Genomic DNA, 18884 nt, shown 5'->3' with positions numbered 1-18884 from the left:
TACTATCCTCAACACCAGAGAAACTCACCGACAGAGAGGAATCAGGACACAGAGTGTCCTTGAAGACCCCGAGATCACATCAGGCCACCAGTGGGATGGCAGATTAAGCTCAATGCAGAGGCTGCAGGACAGCCAGCCTGGCTCTACTCCTACCCAGAACCCTCCAGCTAGGAGCTCTGCTCTTGAGGCTCACCTTTCAGCCAGCACCTCCAGGGGAGGGGTGCCCTGGTCCCAGCTCTTCACCATCCACGCTGTGTCAAAGGCTGCCAGGAAGCCCCGGGCACAGCCTGTGCCCATGGGCCAAAATGGCTGTAAAAAAACATATGTAAAATTCTCATTGACTCTAGTGACTCCCAATCCCCTCTCCCATTCTACCTGGAACTCTCTGGTTGCCAGCTCTGAGCCAGAGCAGGGCTGGAACCCTGCTGCCCACGGCTTACCAGAATCATGGGTAGTTGTAGCACAAATATGAAGGGTGTGATAGCCCCGTGTGTAGCAAAGCTACCTGGGAGCTCTGGAAGAGAGAGAATGGAACCAGAGAACACTTTTGAAAAGTGTGGCCTTTATGCTTATTGTAAAGCATGGATGGGCTTCTGATCTCCTTCTGTTTGGGAGGATCAGGGGCAAAGGCTTTGTGGCTGGGAAATGCTGGAGCCTGCCAGAGCACGCAGCACAGGAGGAGAGTGAGGAAGGGGAGGTTGGGAGGGAGACAGGGATAGGAGCGACAGGTCACAATAAGGGTGAGCAAGGTCCGATCTGGTCAAGCCAAGGGTAAACAGCTTGCTCCGTGGTGTAGCCAAAGCAGGGTCTGCAATCTGACTCTCAGCCCTGGATGACTTTGCAAACACGGTCAATGCTCACATTAAGATCGGAAGCTGACCCTCAAATGGTTGCTTAGCTAAGGATCCTTGCACTTACGGGGTTGACAGGGAAAGGCACGACTTCAACGCTGTACTTTGAAAACCCCTTGTCCCCAAGCCTCCCTCACACTCCGGAAGATTTCTATCCTGAAAGGCCACCCAGGGCCACCCACATGGGTAACAGGTCCCAGTAACACTTAGGGGCTACATGTTGTGAGGAGGACAGTCCTGGGCTCTAGATCAGGGCTGGCCAGTGTTCTTCAATCTAGAAGCAGCCCAGAAGAAGCTGGAAATGGGAGGAAAGGCTTCTGCTACAGGCAAGCTGACATATCTCAGAATTCAGCCAAAAGGGCTGGCTCCCAGGCCAGCATGGCCTTGGCAGAGGTCTGCCCATTGTCTGAGAACCTGCCCTTCCTGGGATGTTGACAGCAGAGCCTACGAGCCTGAGTGCAGATGTGTAGATCTGAACCGTGGCAGGAATGCAGGGCTCTAAGGGCAGCGAGTACCTCAAGCAAGCTGTCGCCCACAAGGGCCACGAGCAGCTGGTGGGCCTGGCGCTCTCGCATCAGGGCTGCGTTCTCTGAGGCGTACATGGAGGTGAAGTCGAACATGGCCACATCAGGCTGCCCATTGTGATTTATGGCAAAGTCTAAGGATGGCAGCTGGTAATTGGTGGCAAAATCCGCAGCCTCACGGGCGTAGGAGAGCAGATTATCCTGGTTCACGTTCTCCGTACACAGTAGCATCTCTGTGTCAATGTAGTCCTGGGCAAGATCAAAACATACATTAAAACCTCCCTCCTCTCCAAAGGGCCAGATTCAGACCCCATTAGGCAAGAGACCATGGGATGGGTCTTTACCAGGGGGCTAGTCAAAACAGAAACAGAGGGGCTGGGGAACGAATCAGTCTGTAAAGCATCTGCTGTGCCAACATGAAGGCCTGAGTTCAATCCCCAGAACCCACATAAAAAAGGCAGGCAGAACAGTGTGTGATTATAATCTCAGTGCTGGGGAGGTGAAGATGAAAGGATCCCCAGGAGGCCTTTGCTAGCTTGCCTAGCCTAATGGGTGAGCTCCCGGCCAGTGAGAGACCTGTCTCAAAGGACAAGATGATGGCTCCAGAGAGCCCTCTGAAGCCGAGCTTTGCCCTCCACAGAGATGCACACATGTGCATGTATGTCTGTAGGAAGTGTGTGTTTATGAGTGTGTGTGTGTGTGTGCGTGTGTGTGTGTGTGCGTGTGTGTGTGTGTGTGTGTGTGTGTGTGTGCGCGTGCGTGTGTGCGTGCGCGTGCATACATGAACCAAAACTAGAAAACCAGAGCCAAGGAAATAAATGCATGGTCCAGCCACAGTGGTTAGCATGGTTGTGATTAAGCACCCAGTTTGCCTTTGGGCTTCCTGGCATCCAAGGCCAAGTGGAAACGTGATATGGGCTTTCCTTATCAGAAAATGAAGCATAGCAATTCCTCATGGGAGGCAAGTTTCTTCTGGCATGGAGTGCTGAAAGATCTCTCTCTCATAAGAATTTAGACAGAGGACACTGGGAACCGTAATGAACAGTGGACTTGATAACGGCCTCTTGGCAAACAAAGGAGCACATTGCACATGGCTGGTCCTGGCGATAACTTTCAGTACAATTAAGAGACAAAGGGAAAGCCAGTGAATGTGACTTAATAACGGATGGAGTTAAGCTACGGAGGTACAGATATGCTGTGGTTAGTGGTCAAACAATATCAGAAAAAAAAAATGGTTGTGCCATGCCACTCTCTGAATTTCTTTCCAGACTCAGTTGCCCACTTTTCTGTGATGCTGGGATGCTCATGACTTGGTTCTGAAAGTGGGCAATTGTCCTATTTCTCTGCTGGGGAGATGCCTGCACTTGGACAATGAGGAGATTCATCTCAGAGACAGAGTGCTACAGAATGAGTTTAGAAGATTTCCAAAGTCTGTTCTGCTTATCTTTGGCAAAGGCCATCTTTCCTAAAGATGATGTGAAAGGGTGAGTTTCCATTGATAGGATGCACCCTAGTGTGTATGAAAAACCCGAGTTCAGTCTCCAGCACTGATTAAAACTGGGAGCGGTGGTGCTCACCTGTAATTTCAGTATGTGGGAGATGGAGGCAAAGTGATCAGGAGTTCAAGGTCATCCTCAGCTACAAAATGAGTTCAAGGCCAGCCTGGCATACATGAGGCCCTATCGCAGCTGGAATATGGGCATGCTGTTTAGCTTTATTCTGAGCCTTTATTTTCTCATTTACAAAACCATAATTGCAAGATTCCTCCTTGGAGCCATATGAAGATGAAGTTTGGGTATACACATGAAATATCCCACGCTGTGCCTGGCACATAGGAAGTACTCAGCAGATGATACTGCCTGTCTCTACTGATTTATAATGTCATGAATGGTGCCATATGATGAGATGTCAGCTGGAACCATCCAAGATACCAGCATGGGCACATCTACAGGTCCCAAGACATACAGCCTCCCCTATATCCAGAGTGACCTTCTGTTTCTATTTCCTGGGAAGCTGTGATTTCTAATATTCTATTTTGAAAATTCTAATATTTCCTCAGAGAATGTACCCAGTATTTGCCCAAGAGAGGACTGAAGAAGCCACACCAGCACACCTGAGGGAAGAAGAGGTCATCTTATCTCCAGACTGACCACCTAGCTGTGAGCTGGAAGATGTGGAAGCCCAGTGCTCACACAGCTGGTGTGTGTACGTGGGGGTGTGTGGGGGACTAGCCTCATCTGTCCTACCCACAGCCTCTGCCCACAACCCATGCTCTCAGCAGAGGCCCCAGCCAAGGTGGAGGAGGCCTGGGTTACTCATGCCTCCAGGCCAGATGCCAGTACAAGCTGGTGAGAAGATAGACACACTGTACTCTGGCAAGCAACAATGAGAGTTCCCAGCCCGGGACAGGACCTGGAGGCAGCTGACCTGGGGCTGTGAGATCCTTGTCTTGAAGCAGTGAACACAGGAGCTCTAGAAGGGTGAGGCCTGACCACCTCATCTTCCCCACCTCCCCTTCTCATTTTCATTCATCCATATGTGTGTGTCTACGGAAGTATATGCCACATGCATGCAGTACCCATAGGGGTCAGAAGAGGGCACTGGATCTTCTGGAACTGGAGTTACAGTCAGTTGGAACCTCTGATGTGGGGTGATAGTTAGCAAACTTGGGTCCTCTGGAAGAACAGCAAGTGCTCTTAACCTTTAGGTCATCTCCAGCCCCACCCCATTCTTTCTTTATACTTGATGATGCAGGCTAGACCTGGTGTGCATGCCTGCAATCTCAGCTCTTGGGAGGCTGAGGCAGGAGGATGGAGAGTTTGAGGGCAGCCTGGGTTATACAGCAAGACATTATCTCAGAACAAGAATAAATAAATAAAACAAGAAGCAAAGCCATGGAGAGAAACCAAAGAGCCAACAGGACTGAACAAGTGTCCAATCAAGGCTGGGGGTGAAGAACCCTGAAAACCAGTTGACCAGGCACTGTGCTAAGCATGATGTGTGTGTGTGTGTGTGTGTGTGTGTGTGTGTGTGTGTGTGTGTGTGTGTGCATTCCTCAGGCATCCCCCACCCACACACAGTCACGTCTCAAGAACACTTTTCAGAAGATTTACAGGGGTTATTCCACTTTATAGATGTAAGACTGAGATTCAAAGAAAGAAAATCAAAATCTTGACCACCATCCTGAGTTAGCTCATGGGAGAACTGGGTCTCTGCGCATCTCTGATGGCACAAACAGTGAGTTGCGCTCTTACGACAAAGGACACAGTGTGAGACTCCCAAGGGATGGCATCTCTGTGTTCCACAAGGACAAGGAGTCCCCATCTCTGGTGGCTGTGTCTTCCTAGGGAAGGAGTAGGGCCAAATGAAGGATGCCATTTGAGGAAGGAAAAGATTCAGCTGATCATATTCTGGGCAAAGGTCTCTCCCCCCATCATGTTTGAGACATATCTGTGTGGATGGGTAGTCACACAATGCCAAAGGCAAGAAAGGTGCCCTGCAGTTTCTCTTTCCCTTCCCCCCTTGCATGGATTCTAGCAGGACAGTATCTTCTCTCACATCTGCTGATGCTGCCAGTCCATATTGCCCAGGGGAAGACAGGTGAGAAATCACCATCTATGGGTACGTACATTAATGATGACGCCTTTGTCCAGCAGGCTCTGCTTCTTGGCCGTCATGACAAAGTAGTGGGTACAGTCCTTGTAGTAAACAATGTTCTCGAGATCAATCCCTGGAAAGAGAAACATTCAGACTCAGTTTATCAGCCTGTGCCTTGCTTCATTCCAGCTCTCATTATGTATGTGCAGAAGAGGCATATAAGAGAAATAAGAAAGACATAGCAGGCTGGGGAAGGTAGAAGAGAGGACCAGAAGTCACCAAGATCAAAGCAGCTGGCTTTTCTGATTGCACAAAGACATGTTCAAAAACAAAGCAACCAAACAACAGAAATGACCACAGGTGTCCAGTATCCCTAAGTTAAAGCTAGGCAGAAAGTGTTATAGGAAGTGCTGGACAGGACCATGAATGCTCAGGCCCCATCCACTGTCTACTCCACAAAGTATATCTATCATGTCCTCGCTTGCATGAGAAAACCCAGGCCAACAGAACAACAATCTAGGTTAGAAGCCTAGATTGCATCCTGGTATGTGGGTGTGTGCATGTGCCTGTGTATAGGCCAGAAGACAACCTCAGGTATCATTTTTCAGGTACCTGCCTCCTTGAGACAGGGTCTGTCATTGACCCAAAGCTCAGCAACTAGATTAGACTGGCCAGCCAGTAAGCCTCAGGGATGCTCCTGTCTCCATGCCCTAGAGCTGGAATGAAAAACATACACTACCACGCCCAACATTTTTATGTGGGTCCTGGGAATTGAATTCAGATCCTCAATGGAGCCAACTCCCCAGCCCTAGACCTCATCTTTTGTCCTTTCCATGGACAGCAATGCATGTACACAATAGGATTCTGCACTTAAGATCATGTTATGAGATGATCACTTGGCTCTGTGTTCTCAAAGGGATGTCGGGAGGCTCAGCCTGAGCCACTGGCTTCACCCAAGAACTTCATAGAAAGTCAAATTGTCAGGGCTGCTAAATTAGAAACTGGGGGTAGGGCCAACACCTTACATCTTAAGCTCCCTGGTTGACTTTAACAATCACTAGAATATGAGACCCTCTGGCTTAGTTTATGTGAAGGGAAGCAAAAGGCACACACTGACCTCAAAACACCCACACAAGGTGTGTGGGGTAACCATAGCAACACCCTTATTATTACAGTAAAATAGGAAACAGCCATGCATGCAGAAGGCCCCCAAGAGAATCAAAGGAAATTCATTGCTGTCACTGATGTGAGACAATGACTTACGGTGTAACAATGGCCAAGTTTAAAGGAAGCTCATGAAAGCTTTGGAGAAACACACACAATGTCCTATCATAGTCCCTATTTGGTGGTTTGGGTATTTATTTTCTTTGTTTCTAAGGGGAAGGAAGGGCTGGAAAATTAAGTATTAAATCATTCAAAGGATATAATACTCTGGAAAGGAAATATTAAAACTTGTAATAATAAATTGTGGAGGCTCAGAGGGACATAAGATGGCAAATACTATTGTGACCAGCAAGAGGCAGAGCCTGGCTCAGCAATTCAGTCCATTCCTAGAGGATGAACCTTATAGAAAATGATTTCATGGAAAGTGGTACCACAATAGGAAACTCATGGGAGATGGAGTTTAAGTGAAAGTGAACATGTGTGTCTTTGTGGGTCACAGAGTCTTTGTTACAAATACAGTGGAACCAGCCATAGACAATGCATGGCCATGGCTGTATTGTGAAATCACAGCCCTTGCTAAAGGACATTGAAACCTGAATGTCCTGTCATCTCAAAGTATCATGAAACATGATCCTTTTGAGTTTTTTCTCCCTTTGACCCCTTGAACACAGAAAACCATTCCCATCTCAGAGATAATACCAAAACCACGTGGTCATCCACAGTCCTCAGGCTTGGATGCCAAGAGATGCCACAGGCCCCCAAACCTACCATCAGGACTATATTTAAAATGTCATGTTGAATGAGAAAATGAGAAATGTAGGCAATATTTACAATGTGCTAAGAAAGGGAGAAGAAAAAGTATGGATACATTGATTGGAACTGGAGCCACGTGAAATGAGTGTGCAGGTGGCTCTGACAGAAAGTGTCAATAGATCAGTGCAGGCTGGGCCATTGGAGAGTATTCATACTTTACTTCTTTTATAGACAGTGTCTCCTAGAGTTGAGGCTGGCCTCAAAACTATTATGTAGCTGGTGCTAGCCTTGAACATCTAGTTTTCCTGCCTCTACCTTCCAAATGTTGAGATTACAGGCATATGCCCCCATGCCTGGTAAGAATAGAGGCCTTAATTTAACATTATCATTGCACTGCTTTTCCAAGGAACAGTGTGCATTTTTGGTCAGGTTATAAAGAAAGCCAATTTCTCTTTGCTTCTCCTCTACCCTTATGAGCACCTGTTACTCATTTACTGGCTATCTGGCCACAAAGAATCTAAGTCTTGGGTTGCTGATCTGGTTGGCCTCATGTTGGGTGCCATTTGTAGTTGAAGTTTTCCTGGTCCTGCCTGGCCCACGGTCAGGACAAGTCTCTCTCACCTGCCAGTCCCACAGCCGCTTGGACCCAAGCAAACACACAGAGACTTATATTACTTATAAACTGTATGGCCATGGCAGGCTTCTTGCTATTTAGTTTTTATATCTTAAATTAACCCATTTCTATAAATCTATACCTTGCTATGTGGCTCATGGCTTACCGGTACTTTACATCTGCTTCTCATGATGGGGGCGGCTGGCAGCATCTCCCTGCCTTCTCAGCCTTCCATTTCCAGAATTCTCCTCTCTCCTTGTCCCACCTATACTTCCTGCCTGGCTACTGGCCAATCAGCACTTTATTTATCAATCAATTATCCACAGCATAATTGTGTGGGGTCCTTATCTTGTCTCATTGGGAAGGGCAGCTGATGTGCTGCACAAAGCACCTGGGAATCTTCAGGTTCTCCCCTCAGACTATAGGCTCTCTCCTCAGATTGCCACCAGCATCTCATGCTGACTTAGGTACAGCCTTCCCGACTACCTCTTGTTATAGCGCTTTATGTGGGTACCCTCTTTGGATAAGGAGGGGTGGGGCTAACATTGACTTTGTATTCCACAATGATGAGCACCAGTGTACAACAGACACTCAGTAAATGCCCATCAGTAAATTCTATAATCTATTTCCACACACAACATCCAGAACATTCTCTCTAGATTCCCTCTTTTCCTTGAAGGGCCTCTGAACATTCACTGTACTGAGAGAAATCTTTGCTTCGAGACTCCAGTCCCAGTGACCCCTGGAAGCCAGTGGGCCCTGTGAACAGTTTGGAAATCTTGGACAAGGGACTGGGGAGATGGCTTAGTCAGAAAAACGTATGCTGGGCAAATACTGCAGAATGGAATTTGATTCCCAGAATCCATGAGTTGGGGGAAGGCCAGCATGGTATTGTAACCCCAATGTTTCACAGAAACAGACACCTGGGGCTCATTGGCCATTCAACCTAGCCTACTTGTGAAGCATTAGGTCAGTGAGGCTTTTTCTCAGGAAAATAGAAAGTGGACAGCATCTGAAGAATGATGCTAGAGGTTGTCATCTGACCCCCACACATGTGTTCACACATGCATGCACACACACACACACACACACACACACACACACACACACACACACACTCACAGCAACTGTGAATAGGGCCTGGTTTAGAGAAGTGAGGTCTTAACTGTTTCTTCTTCTTCTTCTTCTTCTTCTTCTTCTTCTTCTTCTTCTTCTTCTTCTTCTTCTTCTTCTTCTTCTTCTTTTTAAGATTTATTTATTTATTATGTATACAATATTCTGCATAAGTTCCTACATCCCAGAAAAGGGAATCAGATCTCATCATAGATGGTTGTAAGTCACCATGTGGGTTCTGGGAATTGAACTCAGGACCTCTGAAAGAGCTGCCAGTGCTCTTAACCTCTGAGCCACCTCTCCAGCCTACCTGTTTCTTCTTTAAGGTCCTGAAAGAACTTCTGGTTGAAGATGAAGGCCACGCCACTGATCTCCTCCACCTTGGCCTCGGCCGTGCTGTTCCTGTTTATGAAGTTGGCAGTGATGGCAATGGCCAGCTTCCCTCGGAACTCCTTCCTCCTGAACCCTGCGGAAGGGAAAGGATGGATGGGTCAGTTCTCTAGGTCGGGTGGGACCTCACACAACATTGCTGAGGACACTTCTCAGTGCCCCACAGACAAGGGGGACAGGGGCTCTGGAGCAGGCAGAGGGACCAGGCTTGTTCCCGCAAGGCATTTTGAAGTCAGTGTGGCTCTGTTCTTTTCTATACTTTTGGACCCTATGGGCTGCTTCCATATTCACAGGCCAGTGGCCAAAATGATCTGTGCAGCAGGCTACCGTAGAGCTCAGCCGTCTGTAGACACAGGATTGACAGATTGATAGCTCTTTCTCAATTCCGTATGTCACTGAACACTCTTAAGGCGCCTTCATGAGTCAAATGATTTTGTTAGCCTTTTAAATGGAAAAGAAAACCTTTTGAAAATTAGGATTAGACTGAACTCCCATAGGACAGGGATGCTAAAACATTGTCTTTATATCTTCGTTGTTATGGGTCGTACTGCATTGTCATTTTCCCACCACATATGTGTGGTGAAGTCCTAACCCTTGGTGTCTCTGTATGTGACATTTTTGGAGATGGGGTCATTATAGATGTGCTTAGTTAAGATAAGGTCAGCTGGAGTAGAATGGGTCCTCTGCTGTAACATGGCTGGTGTCTTTATTCACAGGGAAAGCTGGACACATACACACTTCAGGAGATGCTCCATATAGATGAAGGCAGAGCCGGGATGGTGCTTCTGAAGGCAACATCAAGGTCTAGCAAAGGAAACAAGTACACTAGTTCCCAGGGGCTGGTGCCTAGGATGCATGCTGCCTGGTTTACGTCTTGACATAAACCTAGACATATCTGGGAAGAAGGAATCTCAGTGGATGAATAGCCCCCATCAGGCTGGCCTGGGGGTACATCTGTGGTGGCATTTTCTTGATTGGTGATTGATATAAGAGGGTTCAACCTATAACAGGCTGAGCACAAACCTGAGGCTTTCAAGTGTTCTGACCCGTATTTTTCCCAATCCACCAGAGCAATCCCACAAACCACACATGTATCCACACTGGCAGATTTAAGTGCCCTGACAGATATTGCTGTGAGAAGATGGGCACAGGAGTCGGGCAGGGCAAGTAGAGACTGGGCAGAGTCGGGGGCAGACGGGAGAGGCCTGAGCTGGAGGACCACACATTCAGAATTTTCTGAGATCAGACTTATTTCAGTCCGTGCATCTTATCCTCAGAGAATGAGTTTTCCCAGCCATGCATCTTCAGCTTGGGACCCTTGACAGGGGCAAATTCAGAAAGCACAGCTCCCCCTACTCTAAGAGACGCCACTGGTACCATGCTGTTTTTCAACCCTAGTCTCAGACAACACCTTCAGTATAAATGAGTACACAAAGCCTGTCTGCTGCACTCAGAGAAGCCTGGCTTTGAATCCTGACAGTTTTCCTAGCTGCCTGGCAGTGGGTGTGCATAAGAGTTATGAAGAGGGCCCCGCTGTTGATTGGGAGAGTACTTGAACATGAGCGGATGCCATTAAAATCTTGAGATGTTTGCTTTAGATGAGGTGAGAGGAGAACACCTTGGCTAACACACAGTAGTAGCAGGTGCTCAGGGAGTTTGTGTTGACTTTTCCCAGTGTCCTCCCTTTAAGAAGCATTTTCACAGAAAAGCCCTCCCCCACTCCTTGCCTCTGTGCTCTGAGAGGTTCTGCTACCCATATTCTCATTTGGGGATGCTCAGGTCCAGCCAGAGGGAAAGTGGAATGGCCATCCTCCCACGCTCAGCCTCAGGCAGGACAGAACAGCCTGACCTCTACTCTTAGCCAAAGCATCTGCCATCTTGATTACCCTTTTCTGGCTCCCCTCGTTATCTCTCAGCTCTAGCCCCGAAGAAGAATCCTCACCTTCCAGAGTGTTCCTATGGCCGTCAGCACCAACGATGACGTCAAACTCAAAGTCAGACAGGGCGTGGTCTGCAGGGAGGAATTCTGCCCGCCAGCCGACTTCTGCCGGGGCAGAGAGACTGTTAGATGAGCTGACAGAGGCAGGCTGAGAGAGTGATGCCCCCCCTCCCTGCTGGCCATGAGAAATGGATAATGACCCAGTGGAATCTCCCTAAGAAAGGTCCAGGCATCAGGTACATCCAGCCTCTTGACACTGTGACACAATGCTGTCATCTACAAAGTTCATGGTTGAGAACTGTGTAATTGAGGCTTTTTTTTAATGTTAAAAAGCTCCCATAATATTTTAATAAGTTTACTATTTCCTCTTTGGCCATATTCATAGCTATCCTGGGAAGCACGTGGTTCCCAGGCTGCAGGCTGGACAACCCTGGCCAGTCCATATCTAGGTTCTCTCTGGTTTTGTATCAGTGCAATCCAGCACAAAGCTAAGAGGAACTGCCAGCTTCACGCCTGGTCTGACTGAACTGTGCTAGGATGCTAACCTTCAGCAATCTCAAACCAGTCTCCCTTGTCCCTGCTGTATCACACCAGATTCACCCGGATTTGGCCCATATTCAATGGCTTCTCATTGTCAAGCAGGTCCCAGGGGCTGTGGGAGATGCCGGGAAGCCACTTTGCATTTCTGCTTCTTGCTCCAAGGGTTTGCTGCTTGTCGAGGCACACTCTCAGAGCAAGCCTGGCTGGGTCCTCAGAATCAGGACCGACTATGCAGCAGAGACGTTTCAACAGGAGCACACAGTCTCTGAGTGTCCCACATGATAGTGTCTTGTTAGAAAAGCAAGGAAATCCTCCCCAAGTTGTCAAATATACTGGGCTGAGGCCAGGAGAAATCAGGGGTGTACCTTCCATGGGAAACAGCAAAGCCTCCAATACACACTGCCTCAAAACTCAGCATTTCCAAGGCAAGAGGCAATTATGACAATAAGATATGAAACCTTGATGGACAAATTCCATGTCTATGGTGTGTAAAAGAGATCAGAATTTGATTTCCTTTTTTTCTAGTTTTTTTTTTTTAAGGTAGGTTCTCAGTATGTAGCCCAGGTTGGCCTTGAACCCACAACCATCTTGCCTCAGTGCTGGGATTATAGGTATGTACCACCATGTTCAGCTAAAATATCAGAATTTAAGTATACATAATAAGAAAGAAGAGTATTATCAGGAACCTGCCTAGATGGAGACATTTTATGGTCTATAAATTAAAACTCAATAAAATTAAAAATACTGCTAGGTATGATGGCATACCTGCAATACCTGTAATCCTAGCATTCAGAAAGAAGTTCAAGGGTCCTCTTTGTCAACATAGCGAGTTTGAGGCCAGTATGGACTACTTAAGACTCTCTCAGGAATAATATATATGCTGCGGTGGTTTGAATGAAACCCCCACAGGCCCTTAGGGAGTGGCACTATTGGGAGGTGTGGCCTTGCTGAAGGAAGTGTGTCACTGGAGTGGGCTTTGAGGTTGTGGAAACTCAAGCCAGTCCCAGTGACTTTCTCTACCCGCTCTCTGCTGATGGAGATGTAGAGCTCTCAGCTACCTCTCCAGCACCATGTCTGCCTGCATGCTGCCTTGCTTCCCGCCATGACGATAATGGACTAAACCTCTAACTGCAAGCAAGCCCCAGTGGAATGCTTTCCTTTATAAGAGTTGCTGTGGCCAGGGTGTCTCTTCACAGCAACAAAACCCTAAGACATATGTATTCCAAGAAATAGCTACAGCCTTTGTTTTACAACTGTTCTACAAGTCTTGGTTTCTTTACTGTATTTTAAAATATTTTGCGGGTACAGCAGGCACATCCACCCATCTGTGTGTGGACTGACACACACATGCTGAAGCTTGTGTGAACTTTATTACACTACCAGATCTGTCTTCTTTCCTGCCACTGGCTGGATGTCGTGTGTCAAAGCTGCATCTTCCTAGGGGCCGAGTAACCAAATTATAGGCTTCATGGCGCAAATAGTATTTCCACCGTCACCCCCGCCCTTGTCGGGAGCTGAAGAATAAGCCCAAAGCCACAGAAATGGTCAAAAAAGGTAAAGTATTTGCCAGTGGAAGTATGCCAAACAGCTCCCAGCAAAAATAACTTGCAGAGATAGCCTCTGAAAGCTACCAGCGCTGCTGCCCGCTTGGAATATCTGCCTTCAAGGCAGGGCAGGAGAATTATACTGTACTTTGATTTTCTTGGTCTTCAGGAGGCTCTAGAACCCTCACGAATTCCACATTCACATGGATTTCCACTCCCAGCATCAGGGCCACCTTGAATAGGATGAGCTGTAGTTGACGGATACCTGTCAGGAAGGAAGGGAAGGGAGAGAGATGCCTGTCAGGAGCAATGCTTGAGCACCACCTGTATGTGAGTACCCCGCAGGTGTGGCTCATTGGGCTCAGAACATAGCACCACATCAGCTGAGTTTGAACCAAGCACTCAGGCCTTTTCATTCATCCCACACAGCGGCCTTTGGGGACCCTTCTTATTTTCATTTAATAGAGGAGATTTGGAGACTTGATAAAGTCAAGTGACTGCTTAGGGCCACACAGAAGCAAAAAGCAGAGCGGAGCCAGTTCAGTCTGACCCGACATCTTGGCTCTAGCTGTACCAGGCTGTTCTAACTAGGAAGAGCTGTCTGTCCTTCCTTCATCTTTGCTGAGCTGGGCCCTGATCTGATGAGATAAAGATGGAGAGAGGAGGAGACAGTGAGAGTCAAGGGCCATAAGGGAAGTCAGAGATCAAACGGCTCATCGGATGCAGCCTGTGCTCAAAGCGCCTCCATCTCCAACGGGAAGGGGCAAGGCAGGGAATTCTCCCCACCAACTGCGCTCAATGCTCTCCACTTTTTACCACGTCAAATGCCTTCAGTGAGCGCAACCTTGTTTGTCCCGCTTGGCACAAACGGGCATGCCTCCAACTATTTTTCTGCACAGTGAGAAGTTGTGGACTTGCTGTGGGCGTCTCTGTACTGAGTGGGCGAAGCTCATTTAATATTCACTGAGCACCCACAATGTGCCAGGTGCCGTCTTAGTCACAGGAAGATGGGCACATGCTGTCTAATGGAGGAAGCAGATGGACAGAATGCCAGGGCCTGGGCCGGGGCTGCAAGAGAGGAGCAATCGGGAGCATCAGATTCTCTGGACAGACTGAGGACAATGAGGGCCACATGAGGCCAGGGCACCCCGGAGCCAGGAAGCTGCTGGGTTAAAATCTCTTTAGTGTGGCAACAGAAAGGAAGTAGACAATCATGGGAGGAGTATGAATGGACAGACAGACAAACTTCCTCTTCTAGAACAAACCCTTTGAGCTAAGGAACAATACTGGGGTCCCCACAGAAGGCGGGGTCCAGGGTGAGGAGCAGGTTGACTGGTGATGGGGAAGGGGGAAGAAGGAGGAGAGAAATCCAAGAGGGATCAGAGTTGGAAGGTGGGCTAGCTCTGTTTCTGTCCTGGGGGCACTAAGAAAGGAAGATAAGTGTGTAAAGGGCAGGCCTCTCTTCATCAGGCATAGGACACAGACCACTGCTAAGATCCCAGGGCTGGAAGAACAGGGGTGGGGAGTGGAGCGTTCCAACACAGTACGTAAAGAGAAGTGCTGAGCAACGCTGAACCCGAGGGCGCAGCTGCGGCTGGAGACCGCCCACAGTCTGAGCAGAAGCCAGACAGCCTGGTTTAGAGAACCCAGGCCACAACTGCTAAGGAGACAGTCCTTCCAGGGGAGGCGTGGCCTCACCTCACTCACAGTGTCGAGGTCCCTGGCTTCCAGTACACAGTAGGTGCTCTATAAGTCCCCACCTCCATTCTAACAGGACTTCCCTTGACGATGCCACATCCTCTTAGCACTGTGCTCAAAGCCGTCACTCCACATTCTAACCAACAGAACTTCTCTGGGTGGGTCAGAGCATCCCGCCAGCTCATGCTGTGGCTTTCTGGGCAAATACAAATTTCTTTCCATTGGTCTCTTGGAATTTTCTCATCCCAAAGTGGGAATAAACTCTGGGGCTGCTGCTGGTAAATTCTTCTGTGTCTGAATAAATTACACCCTTAGCAGCTGATAATTCTCTCCAGTCCCACCCACACCCTACTCACTTTTCCCATCAATTCTGGTCTCATATGGACATGGCTCTTTGGGCTCCCTTCTCACCCATCCCCATGGAAACGTACAAGGTTCTTAGGTTTGAGGACCACACATGGCACCCTGCTTACTATATGCCACAAAGCACTTTAGTACTTACTACACAGCAGACATAGTGCTACCATGTTACAAACCTGACCCCAGGTACCCTTAGCAATTCAAGGAGACAACATTAATTCTGTTTTATAGGAGATAAAATCGAGGTCTGAGGAAGGTAAGGAATTTTAACCAAGTAAGGAAGAAATAAAAGAGACATGCTTTGTGTTTAATTCCCTTGATTCCATGTGACCTGCCTGACTTCCATAAGTTCCACTGTAATCGAGATGATGGCTAGAGACCTCTTCCCTGCGAAGCTCAGAGGAGGAGGGAGGCTACCTCTCCAAAGCTGGTAAGCACAGATCTTGCCTCAACATGCCAGGAGTGACCAATGGCAGAACAGGAGCCATGCTCCGCAGGGGCATTCAGAGACTGCCCAGGACCAGGTCTACATCCTCAACTTCCCTTCCCAGCCTCCACCAAGTCACACCATGCAGCCTTCTCCCGTCAAAGCTCTAAGGAGCACTGGTAAGCAGTCCATCAGAGATTACACATCCAGTTACGTCACTCCTCTCATCTGCCACCTGCCCTGCTCCTCAGGACTAGCAGCACAATGTCCAAATGCCTCTGCACAAGGAGGTCTCACCCATCTGGCCCTGGTAGAGCTTTTGTGAGTTCTCTCTTTAAATTCCTCCTGGGACTGTGACTCACTCTATTAGAGCACATTTTATTACTGACAAAAATCTTAGTGTGCTCCCGGAGTGTACAGACTCCGCTGCTTACCTCAGGGCTTTGTATTTCATTCATCCACTCAACAGATGTTTATTGTTCATCTATTATGTGTCAAGCACTTAGGCCCTGGAGACAGGTCTTTTGGCAAGCAGTATGTGCCAGAGTCTGTGACCAATGGAACATAGCACAGAGCCCAGAATAACCCACAAAGTAGCCTTCATGGTCTGAATGTGAAATGTCCTCACAGTCTCATGTGTTTGACATTTGATCCCCGTCCAGTGGTACTGTTCTAGGAGACTGTAGGACCTGTAGGAGATGTGGCCTAGCTGGAAGAAGTGGGTCACTGGGGAGGAGGGAGCCTGACGTTTATAGCCTGGCCATTCTGCTGGGCTGCTCATCATTTCCAGATCTGCCCAGGTATGAGCGATCAGCCACGCAGCTGCTTGCCTTTTTGACTTCCCTGACACAACAGGCTGTGTCCCTTCAAACCATGGGCCCGAACAAACCTCTCCTCAAGCTGATTCCTGCGAAGCATTTGACCACAGGCAGAGCAAAGTAACTAACGCATAGTCCTTCAGGTAACATCTGTTAGTTGGATGTATGGATCCTCAAGGACCAGCTGGGGCTTCTAGATATGACAAGATGGGTCCACCCACAGTGAGACCTGGACCTTCATGAAGTACCCCACCCCAAGCCCCACTCACTGATGTGGTCGATGGAACCAGCACAGAATTTCCCATAGAACTTCTTGGCTCCTAGGCCCCGCAGGTCGTGGATGGTAAAGGGCCAGAGGTGCAGCACATTGTTCCGGGAGAAGGTGTCCCTCTTCTCCACTACAACCACTTTGGCTCCCAGGTAGGCAAGTTCAATGGCAGTGCGCAAGCCACACGGTCCTCCTCCAATGATGAGACACTGTGGAGGGAAAGGAGACACTTAGCAACCTTGAGTGTCCAGGCAGTGCCATCACTGAGGTACCACCTCACCAGGCATGTCATCCTGGGCATCTGCTAGGGTCTGTCACTCACCTACCCAGTGAATGTTCCCTGTGGGTCCATCACAGACTAGACACTGTTCAAGTCCTGGGAGGACACACAAGGGGATTTTTGGAGAAGGTACCATAAGATACGTAGGAGGTTCTGAGTAAGGCAGGACCAGATCTGATCCCAGCCCTGGTACACCACCTCTTAGTTTCCTCTCCTGTGAACTGGATCTATGAAGTGCTGCTTTTCTTCAGAGGGCTGTTGTCAATGGCATCACCTTTGGGAAGTATACTGGGCTGGGGAAGTGGTTCAGCTGTAGGGCGCTAGCCTAGCATGTGCCCTGAGGTACGTGTTCCCAGCAGCACTAAATAAATACACAGTAAAAGAAGGAAGTACTTCCGAGTCATGAAAGTGTGTGGAACATCATTCTTGTGACCGAAGGCTAGCCAATAGTTCCTTAGGACAAAGAACCAAACAACAAGAGAAAATATTGACCATCTGGATTTCAGCAAGATTAAAAACTTTGGTGCTCGGGCTGGAGAGATGGATCAGTGGCTAAGAGCATTCTCTGTTCTTCTAGAAGCCAGAGTTCCATTCCCAGCACCCATGTCGGGTGGCTCACAACCACCTGTAACTCCAGCTCAGAGGATCTGACACTCTCTTCTGGCCTCATGCACCGACACACAGATGTACACCCCCCTACCCACAAATGAAAATAAATCTTAAAATAAAACTGATGTTTCATTTTTGCCCAGGAAGTGGAAAGAAGACAGTTATGGCGGCATACGCCTGGGAGTCCAGGCCAGCCTGTCTCACCCCACCCCCTTCCCCAGCCTGGCAAAGGAAAGGAAACAAGGGAAGACCGCCCCACTGATGGGAGAAAATATTTGCAAACCACATAACTGATAAGTCCTGATAATGTACTTGTATTAATATGCATAAAAATCTGACAGCTTAAAATGAAAAATAAATTAAAATACCCGAGTAAACCCCAGAGAAAGAACTTAGCATTTTTTCCCCAGTAAAGATATACAAAGAGTCAGTAAGTAGATAAAAAGACCCTAACACTATCAGTCATCAGAGAAATGCAAAAGTAAGCCAGGGTGAGTGGTCACTCTCGCGTCTCTAGCAAGGGTTCTAATTTGATGGAGGGCATGAATCAGGAGCTGGAAATATTCAAAGCTCACATCTTGCTAGTGCAAATGATTTCAAACAGTCTGGTATAGCAATTCCTCTATCAGTTAAACCCAGGGGTACCGTATCAGCCAGCCATCCCACTCCTAGGTACATAGACTCAAGAGAATCAAAAACCTCTCCATGAACATCAAGAGAAGGAGTATACATATCAGCCCCAAATTGCAAACAACTCGTGAGCTTATGAATTGATGGATAAACAAGATACAGGTGTAATATCAGGGTGCCTATATGTATTTGCATGTGTGGGTTCAGGTACACGTGTGTGGGGGCCCAAGGTTGACATCAGGAGTCTTCCTCAATTGTTCCCCCACCTTATTCAAGTGACCCCCTAGGGTTTGCTGATACAGAATAGTCTAGTCAGCCATCTTGCTTTTGCTCTGGGGATCCCTGATATCTGCCTTCTGAACACTGGAATTACAGATGGGCTGCCATACCCAGCTGGTGTTGATTTGGGTTTGGGGATCTGAACTGCAGAACAGGCAATCTGTATAGACAGAAAGATTGGTGTGATAAGGTTTAAAGGGAAGGGGAAATTGGGACGTGAATGCTACTGGGTATGTGGCTTCCTTTTAGAATGTTCTGGAATTAGGCAGCGGTGATAGTTATATCCTTTAGTAGGATGAATCTTATAGTATGTTGGTTATATTACATACAATTAACAGTGAGACCCTATCTAAAATCAAAATGGACTGGCAATGACTCAGACGTTAAGAGCATTGGCTGTTCTTCCAGAGGACCCAAGTTCAATTTCCAGCACCCACACGATGGTTCACAACCACCTGTACTAGTTCCAGGACACCCGATACCTTCT

General features: G+C 48.0%; 1 protein-coding gene across 9 annotated transcripts in view; it reads right to left on the bottom strand.

Moving 5' to 3' along the window:
* Mical2 (microtubule associated monooxygenase, calponin and LIM domain containing 2) overlaps nt 1-18884 on the bottom strand; it is a 191101-nt gene that overhangs the window by 94849 nt on the left and 77368 nt on the right. For all 9 annotated transcript variants that reach the window (XM_076550354.1, XM_076550361.1, XM_076550364.1 and 6 more), the window contains exons 4-10: nt 16601-16808; nt 13177-13293; nt 10948-11049; nt 8926-9081; nt 5005-5105; nt 1367-1624; nt 194-309 (exon numbers count right to left, since the gene is read on the bottom strand). In XM_076550354.1, coding sequence (XP_076406469.1) covers nt 194-309; nt 1367-1624; nt 5005-5105; nt 8926-9081; nt 10948-11049; nt 13177-13293; nt 16601-16808 — 1058 coding nt within the window. The remainder of the gene's footprint in view (nt 1-193; nt 310-1366; nt 1625-5004; nt 5106-8925; nt 9082-10947; nt 11050-13176; nt 13294-16600; nt 16809-18884) is intronic.

Source organism: Peromyscus maniculatus, chromosome 1 (genome assembly GCF_049852395.1).
Source record: "Peromyscus maniculatus bairdii isolate BWxNUB_F1_BW_parent chromosome 1, HU_Pman_BW_mat_3.1, whole genome shotgun sequence".
In the NCBI taxonomy this organism is placed as follows: Eukaryota; Metazoa; Chordata; class Mammalia; order Rodentia; family Cricetidae; genus Peromyscus; species Peromyscus maniculatus.
Note: the sequence above shows the minus strand (reverse complement) of the source record. Positions and strands in the feature narration are given on the sequence as shown.